General features: G+C 48.4%; 1 protein-coding gene across 2 annotated transcripts in view; it reads left to right on the top strand.

Annotated features, from left to right (window-relative positions):
- The window catches only part of RXRG (retinoid X receptor gamma), a 43186-nt gene that overhangs the window by 10760 nt on the left and 13814 nt on the right, over window positions 1-18612 (top strand). The window contains exons 1-2 of one of the 2 annotated variants that reach the window (XM_074151727.1): window positions 6370-6418; window positions 16343-16602. In XM_074151727.1, the coding sequence (XP_074007828.1) occupies window positions 6370-6418; window positions 16343-16602 (309 nt within the window). Of the gene's footprint in view, window positions 1-6369; window positions 6419-16342; window positions 16603-18612 lie in introns of those variants that run through there. The other variant, XM_074151725.1, reaches the window with a different exon arrangement.

Below are 18612 nucleotides of genomic sequence, written 5' to 3'. Positions count from 1 at the left end.
CTCTGGCAGGGGGAGTCGCTGGGAAGCACATAGGCAGTGATTCTTTGCTGTTACAAAGGCTGGGATTGTTGGCAGCTTGACGCCCCAGAAAGTGTCTAATTGACTTGACTCTCTCTAGCTGGGCTCCGAATGGATTTTCTGCCTCAGGATATCTTGGCATTATAGTGGACCTGTTGTTTTTTCTCCTCGCATGATATTAAAAAGTGCATTGTTGGGGCAGAAAGCGTGAGTCAGAACGGATGTGGGGAGGGAGCTGCCTGTTGCCCTGTGAATGAGTGCCAGCCCAGAGGAGCGGAGCAAGATGGGGTCACCTGCCATCCGCAGTTAGGGGCTGAGAAGTCTCTTAGAGATCCCAGAGAATGAGCTTGGCTTGATGGTATAGATGATACTTCGTATTCAGAGATGGACAGATGTAAACCTCCCTTTGCATCTCAAATAAGGAGCATTAACACTAAAATATCTCCTCTAGTAATTTTGCAATATTTGCCCATTCCAGTACAGGCTTGGTCCCAGGTGCCCTCTGGGCTGGGAAGATGGCTTGCTCAGGTGTCTCTGTCACCTTGTCATCTGGCACTGGTGCCCTGGAGCATCTCACCTGCATCTGTGTCAAAATGTGCTTGTGCCACCACTGGTGTCTGCCTAAGGAGGTAATGCTCTGGGAGCAGTGGGCAGCTGGGCCCCGCAATGAGCAAAGCTGCTGGAGGTGCTTAGGCAGGCGTAAGCGGATTCAGTGACACTGCTGATTAGTGTTGAGGGCCTCATTACAGTGCTGGTAATTGAAGGTCTCCCAAGGTTTAAACAGACTGGGAATTATCTGCCCTCAGAGCCTGCTGTTGGCTGCATGGGACGGTGCTTTCTGCAAGGTAGGCAGTGCCCTCCCTGGAGCTGCCTGGCACTGGGGATGGTGGCCCATGCCCTCCAGACCCTGGGGAGGGTACTCATGGTGGGTGAGAGTCGTGGGGCTCAGAGACATGGGGAAGGCCTGGGGAGAAGGAGGGGGCAGGCTGTGTTACTGCAGGTGTGTTTGTGGTGCTGCTGTTTGACTATGCTGCTGCTGGTAATTGCATTAGCCCGGTAGGGCTCTGGGGCTAATTTTATTAGCTTGGTGTCTGTGGTTATTGCTTTACAAGACACAGCGGTGAGAAAGGGCAAGGCTGAGTGGGGAAGGGATGATGCAGTAAGTCCCTTCCTCTCCGTCTCCCCCAAGGGGACACATTGCTTTTTGTGGCTTTTGCATGGTACAGGCCAGTGCCAACTGGTACAGCAGATAGATGAGGTTGGTTCAGTCTGATTAGCCTTGAGAAAACAGTTTCAAGTCCCTGTTCTGCCACTGATTTCCTGTTTGGCCCTGAGCATGTCACCTGGTGTCCATGTATCCTCCCTCCAAGGCAAGCAGGGAGGGGAATGGGCATTTAGGCTCCTGGGGCACTCAGCCTGGTAGCCCCTGCTGCACCTCACTACCCATATGAAGGGAGTCCTAGCTCTAACACCAGCACCCCATGCACAGTGGGTTTTTTCTGGGACTCTGTAGCTCTGAAGTAGTGTGTCAGGAGGTGCACGTGTAGCTGCAGGTTTATGAGGTCTGCTACCTTTTTATTTGCATATGCTGTTGCCACATGCACAACCACAGGATTCCTCTGCCTTCAAACAGAGATGGGATGGGGGACTGATGGGATTCTTGGTTGTGTTTGGAGTTTTCCTGGTTCAATCCAACTTGCAAGTAATAGGGAGCATACTTAATATCTAGATTTCATGGTTCTGGGGCAGAGTGGGATAAGATTATTGCAGTTTAGGCCTTCACAAGTTTAGGATCTGGCTCCGGAGATCAGCATCTCTAAAGCCTTGATGGAGTAGTGCTGGGAGGTCTTAGAGATACTCTTCCAACACACTGCTGAAATACTAGCTACAGTATGTTGGCCTTGGAAAGCTAATGGGGAGGCAAGAGAATTGGGGACCCAAACACAATGTTAATAACTCAGCTGGCTTCAATCAGCACTGATTTGCTGGGAATCCCACTGTGATTGATGCCCTCCAGGATGTGGCTGCTGGAAAGCATTCAGCATCCCAAGGCAATGGTTTTCCTTCCTAAAATAACAGTGGCAACCACAGTGTCTTCTCCTTTTACATAACAAGGAAGAGAAATAAAAAGCATTCAATAATTTGAAGCAGTGACTTGTGCTATTTCTAGTAGAAATTGAGGGGCTGCTTCTATATGGTCCTACAGTACCTCTTAAGAGAGACCGAGCTGGTTTCTGGAGTCTGTCGTGGACTGATCTGGCTACAGGGGCTGGAGCCTCTCTGTACTCCAAAACCCATGGTGGTCCCCTAAATGAATTGCCTGATGCTTGCTTTGCCTGATGAAGAGGCCTGGAGGGTTTTCCTTGGAGTTGCTCAGTGTGTGCATGCGTTCTGTGGCACTAAGTACTCACTAACCCAGATCTGCAAAAAATCAATAAAGTAATCCACTTACTGCTTGGGACTGCCAACCTTTTTAAGGAGCTCAGAGCTGTTTTGTCTTCTTTCCTCTCCCCTTTCTTCTAATCTGGAAGAAAGAAAAGAGGGATGGGAAAGGGGGTGCTGGCAAAGCTGGACTAAAATCAGGCTCTTTGCTCTGGGCAGATCAATAAAAATAATTCCCCACTAAAACTTCATTAGCATGGAATTAAAGCTGCTGAGATCCCGTGTGGTTGGTAAGAATTAATGCTACTACTAAATCTCAGCACGGTTGGTGCTTAAAACACAAAGCTGCTTCGTTGCTCACACCTCCCTGTCCCAGTGCTGCTGGGGCTGAACTGCCCATGCAGCTGCCTCTGTTCCTGCTCTGCCCCATGGCTGCTTGGTGGGGGCACAGCCCTCTCATCCAGCCTGAGGACAAGGGACAAGCCAGGCTGAGATGGTAGCAAGGTGCAAGTCAAGCAGGTGGAAGCAAAACTACTATGCAAGAGTGGATTTGTCTCTTGAAACAGTGGCTCAATTCTGAGTGCTGGTGGGGACTGGGGGTAGATGGCCCCGGTGTGTCTCTGCAGGGTGATGAACAGATGATGGGAAAGGTCTCTGGGTGGGTGCTGGACAGGCAGGCTTCCCATCGTGCCAGATCTTTCCCTGACATAGGATCAGAGAAACATCCCTCTGGCAGGCTGTGCCTGAGGCTGTACAAAGTCTCTCTCTTCTGTGGAAGTCTTGGTTCTTATTGAGGGTGTGTGTGTGAAAATTACTTCTTTTGGAAGAAGATTGTTTAGGGTTTTTGATTGAAAAGTGTTTCTTTCGGTCTTGTCACAGAGGAAAAAAAAACCTTGCCCTGCTGAGAAATCCAATTTTCTATACAGTGATTGAAACAAGCCACCTTGCAGCCGGCTCTTCTGCAGCGGTTTGGGTCTCTGCTTGGAGGGCCTTGGTGCATCACTGCCCCACGTCTGGCTCTTGCCTCCTGCCCCTAACAAGGATCCCCATTGTGGCTCTGAAAGGACAGCATGTGAGACAAAGCCAGCATTATCCTGAAACAGCAAACTTTGTTTACAGGTTAGAAATCCCTGTGGTTGCCAGTGACCTGATGCCACTTGCATTAGTGCAGGATGGAGAGGAGTTTGGGATCCATAGGTGAGCGTGGGGCAGCACCCACTGGAACAGGAGCTGTGCCTATGGCTCCTGCACTTGTACGTAGCTGTGGACACTTGTAGGATGGCTGGCCCTTCCTGAGGATGTTCACTGGGGATGTCCTCATTGTATGTTGGGATGGCATCAGGAGAGGACACAAGCTCAGCTGAACAGGGAGAGGGACAGGACATAACACCACCCAGATGCTACTGTGTTATGCTCTTGTGCTGGTTATCAAACCCTCTGGTCTCCCTTCCCCAGAGCTCAAAACTTGTGTGCTGTGAGTGGGGCATGTAAACATGCTGCTTGGCTGCATCTCCTCCTCTGAAACAGTTCTGCAGTGCCGTTTATGTTTGTGCAATAAAACAAATGAGATGTGAAAGTTGGCCAGATAGAAAATACGAGAGCGATCTCTTCTGTTTGTATTCCCCCCGCAAGACTGCAGTTACTTGTTTTTTGCCTCAGTAGAACCTACTCTGAATACTGATCTCTTTTCTTTTTCTTTCTTTTTTTTTTCATCTTTGTTTTTTTTTTTTAAACTGTGAGGAAAAAACAGTGCATGTATACCTGGGCTACAGATAATGGGCTATGCAGAACCCTGATACTATTGCATGCAAACCTCCTTGTTCCTGATGCCAGTCTGATTATCTGATCATTCTGCTAAGTGGAGGTGTGCTCCCAGTTTTTAGGCTCCTGTGCCCAGTTAAACTCTTAAGTCCTGGAGTTGCTCTGATGTACCTGCTGCCTATAAGGAGCTGTGCGTCCATGCCATGGTGTCCTCTTGATATTGCACATTATCAGGTGCTTGCAAACAGATTCAGAGCAGAAATGGGAGGAAGCCAAATCACCTTTAAAAATAAATTAAAAATCATTAATGTGAGGGGGGACACACACCAAAACAAAAACCCCAACCTTCTGTTGCTTAAACTCTCTGGCTAGAGAGAACTGGGTACGGCAATGTCTGAAAGCAAAGCAAGGAACAGAGCTACCAAGGGTAACCTTTCCTTCTCCTGCACACGCAATACCTCGGGGCTGGCAGCGCCTCAGTCAGCATCTGCCTGAGCTGTGGCTGGATGCTGTGAGCAGCTCTGTGCTGGCATATTGCAGTGCCTTCCCCTTGGAGCACGCTTAGTGCCAAAGGGCAGCACAGGCCCTCAGGTGATCTGGAGGGGACTGAGAACCAGCAGGCTCTTGAAGGATGCCAAACATCCTAATCTGCTGATCTTCCCTCTTTGTTGTCTCACTGCTTGCATGGCATGCTCCCCATCCTATATGCAGGGGTGGTTTGTGGCCTCTCTGGGAAGGCAGAGCCCCTTGTGTGAGCCTCCTGAAGACAGGAGCCCTGTGCCCCCTTTCTCTGCCATGTGGCTAGTGCCAATGGCAGTGCTGCAACCTCCTCCTCTAACGTAGCCCTGAGTCAATGCAGACCTTGGTCTCTGCTCACTTTACAACCTCTGGCAAAATTCCTCCCTCCTCCATTCCTTTGAGGTGACTTCATCCCAGGTCACCAAGATCAGAAAACAGAAACAGTGGGCTGTGCTATTGCCTGCATCCCTGTCTCTTCCCCAAAAGTGCAGCAGTTGGGTAGGGGGCTTGCTGGGCAGGCAACTGGGACTGCTCCCCCTCCTGAGTACCAGTCACCAGAGAAGGCAGCGCTGGAGACTACATGTGGTTTTGTCTCGATCTGGCAACTCTTTAAAGCAGAACTTGTTTCTGCTTATTTCTACCTATTTCCTGCAGTACTTTATTGTCAGGATGGGTGGACGTTAACTCAAAGTTGTGGATGTGTGTATGGGACTGTCTGTGAAGCCTACTGCATTCTGCTGCTGTGGCTGTGAATGCTTTACTGACTGTATGTGGCACTGATTGAGCCCCCTGGGCTCTGTTCCATGTCCCCACCTCTTCTCATCCCACGCAGATTTAGCAACTGCCTAATGATGCTTTTTTTGGGTGGTTTGGGTGTTTTTTGAACCCCTTTGGGTGAGGTTGGGGAAGGGAGTTGAGATTCCAGCTCCACTAGCCCCAGAAAGGTCCTGGTCCTCTGCAGCCCTGGCTGTGTTTCCTAGGGGTGAGTGTAGTCTGGCACAGCAGGGGCAACAACTTGACGCCAGGAGCACAGCCGAGGCAAGGCTTGATGTGGGACAGGAGCATGGACCTCCCTGCCCTGCACAGCCCTTGCCTCAAAGCTCTGGGAGGGTTGCACATCTGCTCCTGCCCTGTCTGTCAGCCAGTCCATCCTCAGGGCAGCAGCTCCTCTGGGCGAGGGTTGGCTCTTTGCGTGTCCGGAAAACACCTCCACATGGCTGGGGCTAGTATAACTAATAAACTGCATCGAGCCTTCACTGGTGGAAAAGCAAAGCACCCCCCTTCGTCCCCACGATGCTCCTCCCCTAAACAACCTAACCCCCCCACCCCTCCTTCCGCCCGATTTCTGATCTATACCAGAGCCGTCATGCATTGATCGGTGTCTTATCTGGGCGATTATGCTACCCGGACAGTCCGCCGTGAATTCGCAGGGAGCCAAGACAGCTGAGCACGGGAGCCAGCCCTGAGCGGTGGCGAACAAGAGCATGTCTTATCCCTTCGAGCAGCTGCTGCCGGCATGAAGCGAGGATGAGGCCACGGGAGGAGACAGCTGCCCCGGCACCCTCTGAGAGCCCCTGCTCCTTCAGAGCCATGTCCCGACCCCAGCAGGCTGTGCCACGCTCCAGGCAGCTTTGAAGTTAGAGGAGGCAGTTGCGTTTAGAAAGGCAAGAGATGAACTGAAGATTAAACATGTATGGGAATTATCCTCACTTCATTAAGTTTCCTGCGGGCTTTGGCAGTAAGTATTTCACTTGCGTTTGCAATCTGTGCCTTCTGGGTTAGGTGGAGGAACTGATCCCACAGTAGGAGTATGGGGGGGAAAAAGGGGGTGGGGAAGTACAGGGAATTTAAAAACATGTTTAACCTAGCTTGTGTGTGGCTGTAACCTATGATGCCTGTGTGCTTATGATTGAAGCTGTCCTGTGATTATATGTGCTGTGAACTTCAGCACAGCTAAACCAAGCTGCCTGAAATTATACAGGCTTGAGTCAAACCATGGCTCTGCTCTGAAGTTTAGTATATGGCATTTGAGGTGCATGTATGTGTTTGCGTATGATGGACTGAATCTATTCATTGAAAGAACAGGATCAAACCAAGTATCTTTCCAATTGCATTTTTATTAAGTTGTTGGAGGAAAAAATTACTTTTAAAACATAAAACAGCTCCCAAGTACATCTGAAGAAGGCTCTTTCCTTGCCCAGTGGCTGTCTCCTGCCCTTGTGACACAGATACTACTATAATCGTGTGAAGCTGTGTCAGATTAGCCAAATGAGGCTGCACAGTGAGACAACGGTCTGCGAAGGGCTGCGTCTGCGTGGCTGTGAGCTGCAGTACCCCTGCACGCACAAGTGAACAAGACCCACTTGCAGAAACCAGAACTGCTCTTGGGGAAATGGGCTTTGCAATTACTGGGGCTCGCTCATTATTTTTATCTGAAGTTTAGTCTTCTTGTCCTAACACGGGGGATGTGTGAGGGGAACGGGCTGAGGAGCTCTAGGGTGCTCCCCATTTGAGGCAGGGAGTGGGCAGGTTGGAGTGCTTGGCTGCAAGGGGCTGGGAGCACCCACATGTTGGCTGCTGGCAAAATATTGATGCTGCTCCAGGGAAGATACAGTGTATTGTCACTTGTGGATGTGCAAAGTCTTAGTATCTCTGGAAAACTACTCAAGTTGGTCCCACCCCTTCAGGGTGGGTAAATGCCTCCAGGACACTCTCTGGAGGCCCCCAGGCTGTTGTATACATCAATCTGTTATTTCTCTGCTAGAGAAGAGGTTTGTGCAGACATTGGATTGCACATGGGATGTTCCCGCTATGTGTATATTTTTTCCTCCCTCTTGCACCAGATGCTCACCTCTGGTAATTCTCCAACTCCAGAACAGTCACTGGTATTGCATCAAGTCATCCCCAAGTTTCACAAGCGCTTGACTTTCCAAAATACCTTTTTTTAGGCAGTTTCTGCAGAAAAGAGACAACTTGTTGGAAGAATCTATTGCTCACTGGTGTTTTTCAGGAACCGGCCAAACTCTCTCCTATTGCTGCAATAAGAGTGAAACAATGGAAGTGTTATTTGTGTTTAATTTGTTGAGTATTACAAATTTACAAGGAAGTGAAAGAAAAGTGACATTCAAACTGATCTTCATAAGAACCAGGCACAGAGCCTTGTAGAGGCAGGGGTTACAGCACTCAGCAGAGCCTTTGGGAGATTTTTAGGAGAGGAAACTGGTAGTAGGAGCAGAAGTATTTCTGCTCCACCAGTAAAGGCAAAGGCACTGTTCTCCAGCCCACCAGCCATTCAATACGCTGGGACTAACTTTCACTTAGAAGTATATTTAACTGGTGTTTTAACCTGCTTCTAACTTGATTTAGAAAAGCAGGAGCTTTCTGCAGGTGAACCGCCGACAGAGATGCAAAAGCATTGGCCAAGTTTTGTTTTGGCTGCTTTAGAACAGTTGCTCTGGCCTGTCCTATGCTGCCTGGGCACTGTAGAACTGCAGGTCACCGCTCACATCTACACTACCCTCAAAGTTGGAGGGCTTCCATGCTCCCAAGACAGCTTGAGGGGACTGGGGGTTTGCAGGTGGTGTGCCTCTCCCTGGGTTGTTGGGTCTGCAGAGAGGGATTTCTGCCTGTTTGAGAAGGCAATTGCTGCTCTGGCCAGACAACTTTAGGGCCCGTGGGCTGTGTGAGAGGACACTCGAGCTTTCAGAGGGATGAGGCAGGGGGAATCACAGCAACCATCAATGGTGGTGTGGTGTGGCAAATTCCCTCTGCCTTGGGATCCTCACTACAAAGCCCATGCGGGCAACCTGCATCTCTGGCAGGCCCGCAATATGTTCATTATTTGCTACTCCCCCTCCTTTAAAAATAGCTATGAAACTGTTCCCTGTCCTGCCTGTGCTGTCACCATGAAGGGGGACATCAGGATGGTGGAAAAGGGCGGTGTCCACGCTAGACTGTCAGCTTGTTGCATTCATTATTCTTGCACTGTGTTGCTGGAGGGCAGAGTTAAGGTGATGTGGCTGTTCCTGTTCAGCATGTCTAGCTCTTACTGTATTCAGATTTCCTTTAGCTCTGAAGTTCTGGGCTTCATTTTGAGCATAACAGCAAAAAAAAAGAAAAAGCGCATGTATTTGCTTTCTTCTTTTTTGCATTCAAGTAACTGTTGCATATGCTTTAATTTAATTTTATCTGCATTCAGGTTAGAAATAAGGTACACATTTTTGATGGTGTGTAACTCACTGAAATTTCTGAACAACATCATGGAATTTGTCTGAGAATGTACATACACAAATTGGTAATAAGCACATCATTTGCAATAAGAAAAGGACAGACTCTGAAGTGTTCTTGATGAGTTTGTAGAGTAGCAGGAAAGTGTTCAGATAGGTCACCCTTACACATCTAAAGCAGGAGATGTGCACTTAAGCAGATGGATTCGCCTTCACAGCCTGGGCTATAGGAGCAAGGAAAGGGTTTCGAAATGTGGTTTTATTCTCCAGAAGGATGCATTTTATCCAGAGCTCAGCTCCCAGGGCAAGGAAAGATGCTGTGCTGGCTGTCCTCTCTCTCTGAGCACTCTCTGGCACAGTTGGTTGGGGACAAGAACTAGCTTGGCTCCTCCACAAAGTCTCTTTTATTAGTACTCATGTAACTTGGCCTGTGGCCACACCACCTCCGGCTGCAATCTTGTCAGCTCTCCCAAGCAAAGCGGGGTTAGGCCAGGTCGTTTGGGGGATAGGGAGAGGAAAACCCAGGTTGTGCCTGAAGTGGGTTTGCTGCCTGGCACCGTTTTAATCTGTGATGGTCCCAGGTTTTGTGACTTGCAGGATGCTCTTTCTCTGGGTGTCATAGTTTGCCATGTCCGTAACTATAACTGCATATATGAAGATAGAAGATGGCTCTCTGACCCAGCAGAAATATGAGAAAATCCAGTGATTGGGCAACTGCTGCAGCTAGGGAAATGTGGATGTTTTTTTAATATATTTTTTTTTTAAAGCAGGAGACACTTGCCTTCAGTTGCCTGGGGCAGCCACAGACCCTGCAGCCAGTTAGATCCTTTCTGATGGGGACCTATAGCCTCTCCAGGAGTTTAAAGACCACTGTAGGAATTTGTACATGGGTTTTTTTCCTGGTGGATGCTGTGCTGGAGATCAACTGGCCAGGAGAAAAATCTGGTCAGACAATCATGAAGGGCCCTTCAGGACCCCAATTCAGCAACTTTTATTTCTTTGGAGATGAGAAAGTTCATCCAACTCTTGTGTGTTACTGTGGTCGCCAGGGGGGATATGATGCATTGGGGTGAGAAGCTTTAGCTTGCAGTCCTTATTTTAATTACCTGACAGATAGTTGCTAAAGGAGTCTTTTGTTGGCAAGATCACCATAGTCATAGAGTTACTCTATAATGCATAGTTCCTGTCAAGGTCATGGCAAAGCCTATGTAGCTTCTGTGGATTTTGCTCCTTTCTTCCCTCCTCCTTAGCTTGGCTTCCTGGGGAGAAGAATATGCAGTTACACTGCAGGTGTACCTTTTCCAAATGTCCTTTAGACTTATTAAGCTATTGACCCACTGTCCAATTTCAGTCAAACCAGACCAAGACCTCAAAATAGCATCTGATGCTGAGCCTGCACCAGGGCAGGTGAATGTCTCATATGCTTCCAGCCCACTGCTGCTTGTGGGCCAGGTTTTGGGTGGCCCCTGTTTGCAAGGGCAGCAGAGGAGCATTACCTGAGAGAACAGGGAGAAGCTCTTCCCACCACCCGAAGAGCTGAGGGAAACTTTCTCCTGCTTGTTGGTCTCCTGTCCTGTGCAGATCCCTGTCGCAAAAGCCCCTGCTCATGTATGTGCCAGCACACCTCCAAAATTTTTTGCTCGTCTGTGATGTTAGCTGTCAGGGGAAGGCTGCATTATTTATTGACTCAGAGTTGAGCAGAAAGATGGAAGCACAAAGGTTACTGGACCTTAAAAGCAAGGCAAAACCAATAACCTTTCTGTAGGATATTAGCGTGGCAATCTGTACTGCCTGTGGAAATCTGCTTGGACAGTTAAAAATACCACCAGAGGGGGAATGGTTTTCCAGTTTAGCTTCTATTTATTAAATAAAAACCACTTCTGCAGTCATAGCAGCAAAACTTTGTTTGATTCCAATTAACATGGGTTCCCTGCCACATAACTGCATCCAGTTTCGGGAGTGTTTCTCACAGGTATTTCCCCTTGAAGGTCATCCCCAAGGACGAGCTGCCTGCCAAGCTGTACTTCCCACGCACGCCCGTGCTCCTCTGCTGAAATCAGCCCTTCTCCACGTGTCTCTTCCCACTTCTTGGTGCTCTCTGATCTGTGGAGGATGAAGTATCTGCAAAGTTTTGCTAGTTGTGTGTCAGGCAGGGCAATTTTCATGCCAATGAAATGAACCCTTTCTGTGTATATCTGCGGCCTGAGAAGCACAAGCATGTTTTTCATTATTTGACGGTATTGTTCCAGCTTTTGATTCTCTCTGATATTAGAAACAAAACTGTGAAGGTTGACAGTATCATCATCTCCAGGCTTGTCAGGGATGTGTAGGTCTCAGGAGGCAGGATGGTTTTAGGCCTTAGATGAAAAGACCCCAGTGTTTAACACTGATGCCTTTCCTCTCAAGGCTTTGCTAGGTGTTAGAACTGAAAGGCATTAACCAAAACAAACTTGCTACCCCTGTTGGTTAAATAGACAGTGCATGCAGGACTTAGATGTTTCTGGTCTCTGTGCATTCTAATTCCGCTTTCTGCTCAAACAGAATTGCTGAGGCTGGTGTTTCCTGCCATTATTTGGGTGAAAATCAAGACAGCTTTAGCGGTTGCAGGCTGGACACTTCTTTTCCCACTGCCTTTGTCAAGGCATTTGTGGTTGCTTGTGCACCTTTGCAGCTTGTCTTTGCTTCCGTGTCTGGCCCAGCTTTACCTGTGAAGTGCTGACAACACAGAGGTGTCCAAGCTGGCTTTATTGCTCCTGGACCCGTTTAGCTGTGTTAGCCCAGACTTGGCTGTTTAGCTTCGGTATGGTGGACCTGGAGCTCTGTGCTCTGCAGGTGTGTCTGTCGGACACCAACACATCTACTGTGAGGTAGAGGGTGGTCATCTGTTCCTGATTTTGTGAGGCTGCTCATGCAAGTTTCCCACCCTGGACTAAGATTTTGCTAAGGCAAAGGTGAAACACAGATGGAAGTGGAGTGTCAAAGCTTTGTGTCCTTGCTTAGCTTCAGTGGCTAGTGGGTGACTGTTGTTTATGTCCTCAAGGGTGCTGTTTTTAAAATGCAGAGAACGGAGTGGTTCTTAGGGTCTTCCCTCATGATTTTTTCTATCGTCAACAGAGTTGTCTATGCTGACGTTAGATATGATCCTTATTCTGAATGTTAAAGCAACGGGATGGATGTTGTGTCTCTCTGCACACTTCCAACAGCTGCTCTCTGCAGCAAGTGATGTGATGCATTTGCACAAGCAGTTTGAAACGTCGAAGAACACAGAAGCAAGTTTCTTCTTTTTAAACTTTTCTCACTACAAAGAGAAGGCTAATGTGTGTGTGTGTCTGTACAAGAGAACTCATGGAGGGTTGATTGAGGTGCTGGTTTCTCTGGACACTGCATGTTTGCAGTGGAGGCATCAGAGAATCCACACAAGGCAGTTTCCTCCGTTCTCTCTTCCCCTGCTTCTCCGGGAGAGAAATAAATATATCAGGCTTCCCTGAACCTACCTGTCCAAGCATTAATGTTGGGGGGGGAGAAAAGAGGGGGAGACGAGAGGGGAGAAAGACGTGAACAACCCCATTTGTGGATCAGAAATAAGCTGGTCTTGAATCTGGAGTAGGTGTTTAAAAGCAGTTGCAAGCCCTGATGCGTGATGCAGGGTCTCAGCCAGTCTTTCCCAGCAGAGGTGGGGGACCTGGCCAGTCTGGGAGCTGCAGTTGGTGCTCACAGGCAGGGACTATGCCAGCCACAGAGCCCTCGCCTCCCAATGCAGGGCTGCCCTCCGCTATGTGGGGCCCCCTCGCAGCTGGCTGAATCCCTGGCATCGCTTGTCACCTCGCATTACCTGACGGACAGACTCCGGGCCCACTTTGGTCTGTGTAAATGTCACCTATGCTGAATGCCGCTGGAGAGGCGGAGGCAGCCAACTGCAGCTGGCACGCAGGACTGAGTCCCATCTCCCCAGTCTACCCCCAGCTCTCTCCCAGAGCTGCTTCTCCATCACAGAGCAGCTCCTTGCTGGTCCTGCTCTGCTGCCGTGCTAATGTTTTTGTTTATCCCCCAAATGATGCGAGAAAATACCTTGAGGAAAGCCATGCCATCCCTGCGAGCCCAAGGTCTTTCTGGTTGCTTTCTGTTGGGAGATGCTTGACACTGTTTTCAACCAAAATGAATCAAACTTGCAATCTCTGCTGCCTGCACTGCCCAAGCCAGCCTGGCTCCTTTGTACTGAAACAACTTTGAGGGTAGTCAGCTCAGGGAATAAGTAACCCCAGTGTCAAGGATGTCTTGCATGGCCCTTCCTGCACACCTTCTCCCAGCTGTGCAAATTGTTCCTCGCACAAGCTGATAACCTGGTAGCAGTCACATCTTGTATCCCTCTTGGAGCACTCCAGCCTGAAAATGAGAACCTGAGAGGAGCATTTCTGCAGGTGCAGGAGGGTACATTTCTGCTTCCTTGGGGACTGACTCAGCAAACTTATCCCAGGAAAGGACTGGAAGTCCAAGTTTGGACCACCTTGCACGATTGCTTTGCTTTGGTGGTTTTTTTTCCATCCTTTTTTCTGCTTTTTTAAGTGGGGTTTGTATTACAGTTTATAACAAATGTATACAACTGTTCATTGGTAAAAGAAAAGTTAAAATTGATTGGGTGGGTTGTTTTGGGTTTATTTGTGTGTGTGTTTTTTGTTGTTTTTTTTTTACCAATGCGTTTGTGCCAGACCTGGAAGGACAGTGTGGCCAGGCACCTTAGGAATAAGCTTGTTAACTCTGTTTTGTGTCATCAAGCCCTGGCAGAACCTGGCTATACACCCATGTGCTCACCTGTAGATTTTCTGATTTATCTGTCCATCTCTACCAACAAACACTCCTTCATGCATTTGTGCTTCCTCTTTGGTGTCTTATTGCTGGGTAAGAGAGGTAGGCACAAGCCTTCAAGACTTCCTGGTTTCAACCTTCAATCCCACTCGAAGGGCTAGGGGATTCCCCTGGCCATAGCCCTTGAATAGTCGCCTCTTGGCATGGACACAAGCACACCATGGGGCTTGCCATAGCAAGCAGTTTCCTTGGGTAAAAGTCTTGCTCTGGGTCCTTATGAAACTTGGAGCCCTTCTAGTGGAGAAACAGTGGAAACTGTGTTTCTGTAAGGTCTGGTGTAAATGCAAACAGTTAAATAACTCTCCTGGGAGTGTTTTCTTGTTGGTTTAAATCTTCTTCATGATACTTTCAAAATATGCCCTTTTCTATGTTAATGGAAAAGGATGAAGAATCATTCTTCTCCTTAGCTGTCCTGATGTGATAGATTTCTGCCTAATCTCCCCTTCAAGTGGCTGATTTTTCCAAGCTGAAAAATCCTCAAAGGCAGTGTTGCTTATCTAGTTCTTTAAAGAGGCATAAAACCAATTTCTTTAAGTTTGTGCTTAATGATGTTGTGTTGATGCTGGGGAGGACTGCATGCTATGGTACCAGACTACTTGCAGCTGATGAAAAATGCATTCATTTTTCTCTGAGACCAATAATGGTGCAAGTCAGGATGCTCCTTTTAAGTCCCAGGAAACAACTGAGGTGCCTCTGTGAGCTGAGTGTTCAGGAAAGGTGGCGGCCGGGCAAACAGCACATCTTCTGCCCACTGCTAAAGGCTCTCCTGGCAGTTGTCTCTGGGGTGACAGGCTTTTGCACTTGGAAACTATTACAAGGTAGGGATTTTGCTGTCTACTAACAGAAAACAGGCTGTGTGTCTCCATGATGGTGGCAGGGGGACGTGGGGTAACTCTCTGGCAGCAGGCGGGAGCCCTGGCTCTGCCTCCAGACCGCCTTGCTGCCTCCGAGGCTTCTACTACTGTCATTGAGCCGGCTTCCTCTTGCTGCACATCGCTTTCCCACTGGGAGAATTGATCCAAAAAGCCAAAGCAAGAATTGACAAAGACCTTTTCTCCCCCTCCCTCTGCAGAATTAAGTCTGAAGTGGGTTGATAACAGCAGATCGAGTCCTCCTTGACTCTGACAAATGTCTTTAATGTTATTCAGCAAGCTGACCTTTTCCCGTCTTTATTGTGCATCTTCTCTTTGAATCAGATTTGATTGTTACTTCAGGTAAAATAACAAACACTGTCACGTAAATAACTTTGCAATAATGTTAAAAGGAGGAAAAAACCAAACAAACAAAACACCAAAGCACTGCCTTACTTGCAAATGCAATGGGAATGAGCATCCTCTGTGCCAGCCATGGAAAACCAACTGCGTGACCTTCCCAGACAACATCTTTGCCTTGCTACTCCAGGGAATGGTCTCCTGTGTTGAAAAGCCAACAGAGGAAACAATTGCTCATTGAAATGTTAACGACAGCTAATTCTAACTGGGGTTGGTAAATTCTAGGGGAGGGAGAAAAGGTCATATAAATCCTTAAAATACAGCTAGATAGCTAGATACATAACCCATCAGGACTAGTGGGCATTTCATGCCCAGATACACTCTGAATATTTAAGATTGGACTTATAGAAGACAGCGTCTATGCCTTTGGTGAGGTGTTCAGCCTCGGAGACTGCCCTAAAGTGGCAATGATTGAGGTTATATTGCTTTTCTGTGCTCTTCTCCAGCGGGATTCAGGGGCAGAAGGATGTCATGGGGCTACTGTGAGGCTCAGTTTGGCAATGTGCACTGGAGCTCTTTAGTGTGGAAGGAGGAAACCCTCTTTCCTTGTGGCTGTGAGACTGTCTGCCCAGGTGTGTCTGTGTGGCTGCAGTCTCTGCTCTACCTCATACTAAGTGAGAAAAAGTAGTTTGTGGGTGCCTTGTCCTGTCATCTGCATTGCTAGCGTATCATGAACAGTTTCTCTCCTGTGTTCCTCCAGCCCCTCCTGAAGATGCTCGTGTCAAGTTTTGAGAGCTGGAGGAATGTGTGAAATAGCATGGTGGGGAGGTAAGTGGGTGGAAAGGGGAAGAGCTGAGCCATGGGAAGGAAAGAGGAGCCTGCTGAGCATGATGCCTGAGCCATTGCAGGCAGCAAAGGTGCTTGTAAGACATGGGGAACATTTACAGTTTCCAGCCTGGTCAGTGTGGATTTCATGGTTTCAGATGTATGGTGTCTCTTAGGGTCAGCTTGGTTAAAAGAAATGGGACTTTGAGGAACACTTCAGAGAAAACCAGCCTGAGGCAGGCAGGCAGCGGTACCTTCTTCCAAGTCAGCTGAGACACTGAAGCAGTGAAGGAAGATTTGATTATTAAGTATTAGCTTTAAGTATATTAAGTATATTAATATGTTTTGTTGCTGTATGTAACTCTATTTCCTGTACCATTACCAATGTTTTGCTCTTTCCCTTTATAGCATAAGGCACTTATGCTGGTTGGCTTTGAGCCTTGGCCAGCATCTAAGCTGACACAACCAAGGCTGGGCAGTTGATTGTACGGCGAACCTCGCTCATGCTGTATTTAATCATTATGCTTCTCCCTATAGATTCCCCTGTTCATGCCAGCTCCACGTCTGTGAGCCCATCGTCAAGCCTTTCCACGGGAAATTCGGTGGACGGGCACCACAACTACCTCGAGGCCCCTGCAAACACCTCCCGGGCATTGCCATCCCCCATGAATGCAATCGGGTCTCCAGTGAACACGCTGGGCTCGCCGTACAGAGTCATTGCGTCCTCCATTGGCTCACACCCCGTTGCTCTGTCCTCAGCCCCGGGCATGAATTTTGTGACACATGCCAGTCCACAGGTAGGTTAAAGTGCACACTTGCTTTGCTACCATTGGTGGTGCTCAGAGACTGGGGTACAGCTCAAAAACTTGAGGGGGTGGGTTGGCTGGTAGAATCTGGTGTGTTTTGGCCACTTATGGAGATCAGCTGTAAAGAACAATTTCCAGCATGTGAATCTTTCTGCATAAATCCCCATGGCACAGACATAGAGAAGACACCTGTATGTATTTCAAAATCCCTTCACGGTAAGGGGAGAGAGCTAATTCCCAGGTCTGTTCTCACCACGGGTGCAATCCAGTTCCCCTCCAGGGATATGTATATATTATTGCAGTGTATATAGTTACTGTACATGGAAATAATTGGGATAGCCAAAGGCTAGAGCATGTGAAGCTTTCCCCTTTCTCCTATAAAAGGATACCTGCTTTGTTTCATTATTTGGAAAGGAGACAGACTTTCTAGAGAGAGACAAATGTTACTGCTAAATGCCAGCCACATACTGCGTTGCATATAAACTTTGCCTGAAGAAAAATCAAGCGCTCCTGTCCTTACTGCCTGAGCTCACTCAGCTGCTGAGGTTTCCCCTCCAGACAGGGAAGGGACACAGGGGTTGGGGTTGGTGCCTCCGCAGAGCCATGGATGGGCTGGGAGCCTAGTAGAGTGGCTCTGTGGGGCAGGGACAGGAACATGCTGCCCCAAGAGCCTGGTACCACGTCTGGCATGGCTGGGACCAAGGTGGCAACGTGGGATTTTAATTGTGCGGTGAAACACTCTGGGAGTGCCGATCTAAGTGGAAATTCTGTCTTTTATTAAGAAGACTTTGTGTTTTATTAGTGGGACCTCAAGATAGGGAGTGCTCAGGAGCCTCATGGCATCTGCTGAAGAAGCAGCAAGATGGTCCCTGAGACCCAGACCCTGCTGCTGAGGTCTGTCTGAAGCTCTTCCTAACGCCTGCCACCAAGGCTGGGAGAGGATGGTGTAGGAAGGCGCCTGAAGAGCTCTGAGGGAGTATAAGGGTGATTTGGCATGTTTGGCTTATCTTTCACCAGCAGCCTCAACTCCTGCAGGGGTCTGGGCTGTCTGCAGTGGGCATGCTGGCCGTCATTCCTCCCCTCACACCACCTGACTATTCCCCATTGACCTGACAATATTTGTGCCTGTGGCATCCAGGGCGGGTGCCTTGCGGTGGTGGACCTGGTAGCAGTGTTGGCTTACGGGCTGGGGATGCTCTGGGAAGTGGTTTCCCCAATCCAGGCACTGCGCCAAGTTCCCAGCTCCAAGAAACCGGTTTCATTTGTGTTGCCTCTAATGCAAGGAGACAGCTGGGCCTTGGGGATTTGGCAGGGAGGCCGCTAATGGATTTGGGTTCAAGCAGTTGTCCCAGATATCATACATGATTGCACTTAACTTGCAGGAGTTAAGCTCCGAAGACACTGATGGCTAAAACTGCCCCATTTCTCCCGCCACATACACCCTCTCTCCCTGTTATTGTCTCAAAGTGCAACCAGAGAGAAAGAAAATGCGGTACCTGAGCTCTGAGTAATATTTCAAACCATAAAACGTTCCTCCTGGCTCAGCATCTTGTCAAGAAGCTTCCAGGGTGAAAATGCTGGCTGGACACTTGTGAGGAAAAAGGGGTTGATTTCTCTTCTCCTTGGACCAATTTTGAATTTACAGCTGCCCAGTGCCTGGGCTGGCTCTCTGCTGGGGAGAATGATCCTCTGGGTAATTTTTTCCTATGACTTTTATTTTCAGTGCAGCAAAACAAGCTAGCTCCTAACGTGGTAATTTTTGCTGGATAACGTGTATTATCAGTATCATCAGTGTGTTGAAGCTTTCAGAATGAAGGGACAGGGTTGAGAGGAGATGAAAACAGGCTGCGTGGTTTTTGTATTTCTAATGACAGGTGCAAAACTCCCAATGGGGTGAGCCCTTGTTCTTTGCTGAAATTCCCTGTAGAAATTATTATATTTTTTCATGGGAAACGGGCAGTTTCTTGGAGCAAACAGAGAACTTGCAACAACGTTCATGAA

This window comes from Numenius arquata, chromosome 8 (assembly GCF_964106895.1).
Source record: "Numenius arquata chromosome 8, bNumArq3.hap1.1, whole genome shotgun sequence".
NCBI lineage: Eukaryota > Metazoa > Chordata > Aves > Charadriiformes > Scolopacidae > Numenius > Numenius arquata.
This window is presented reverse-complemented; position numbering and strand designations above follow the sequence as displayed.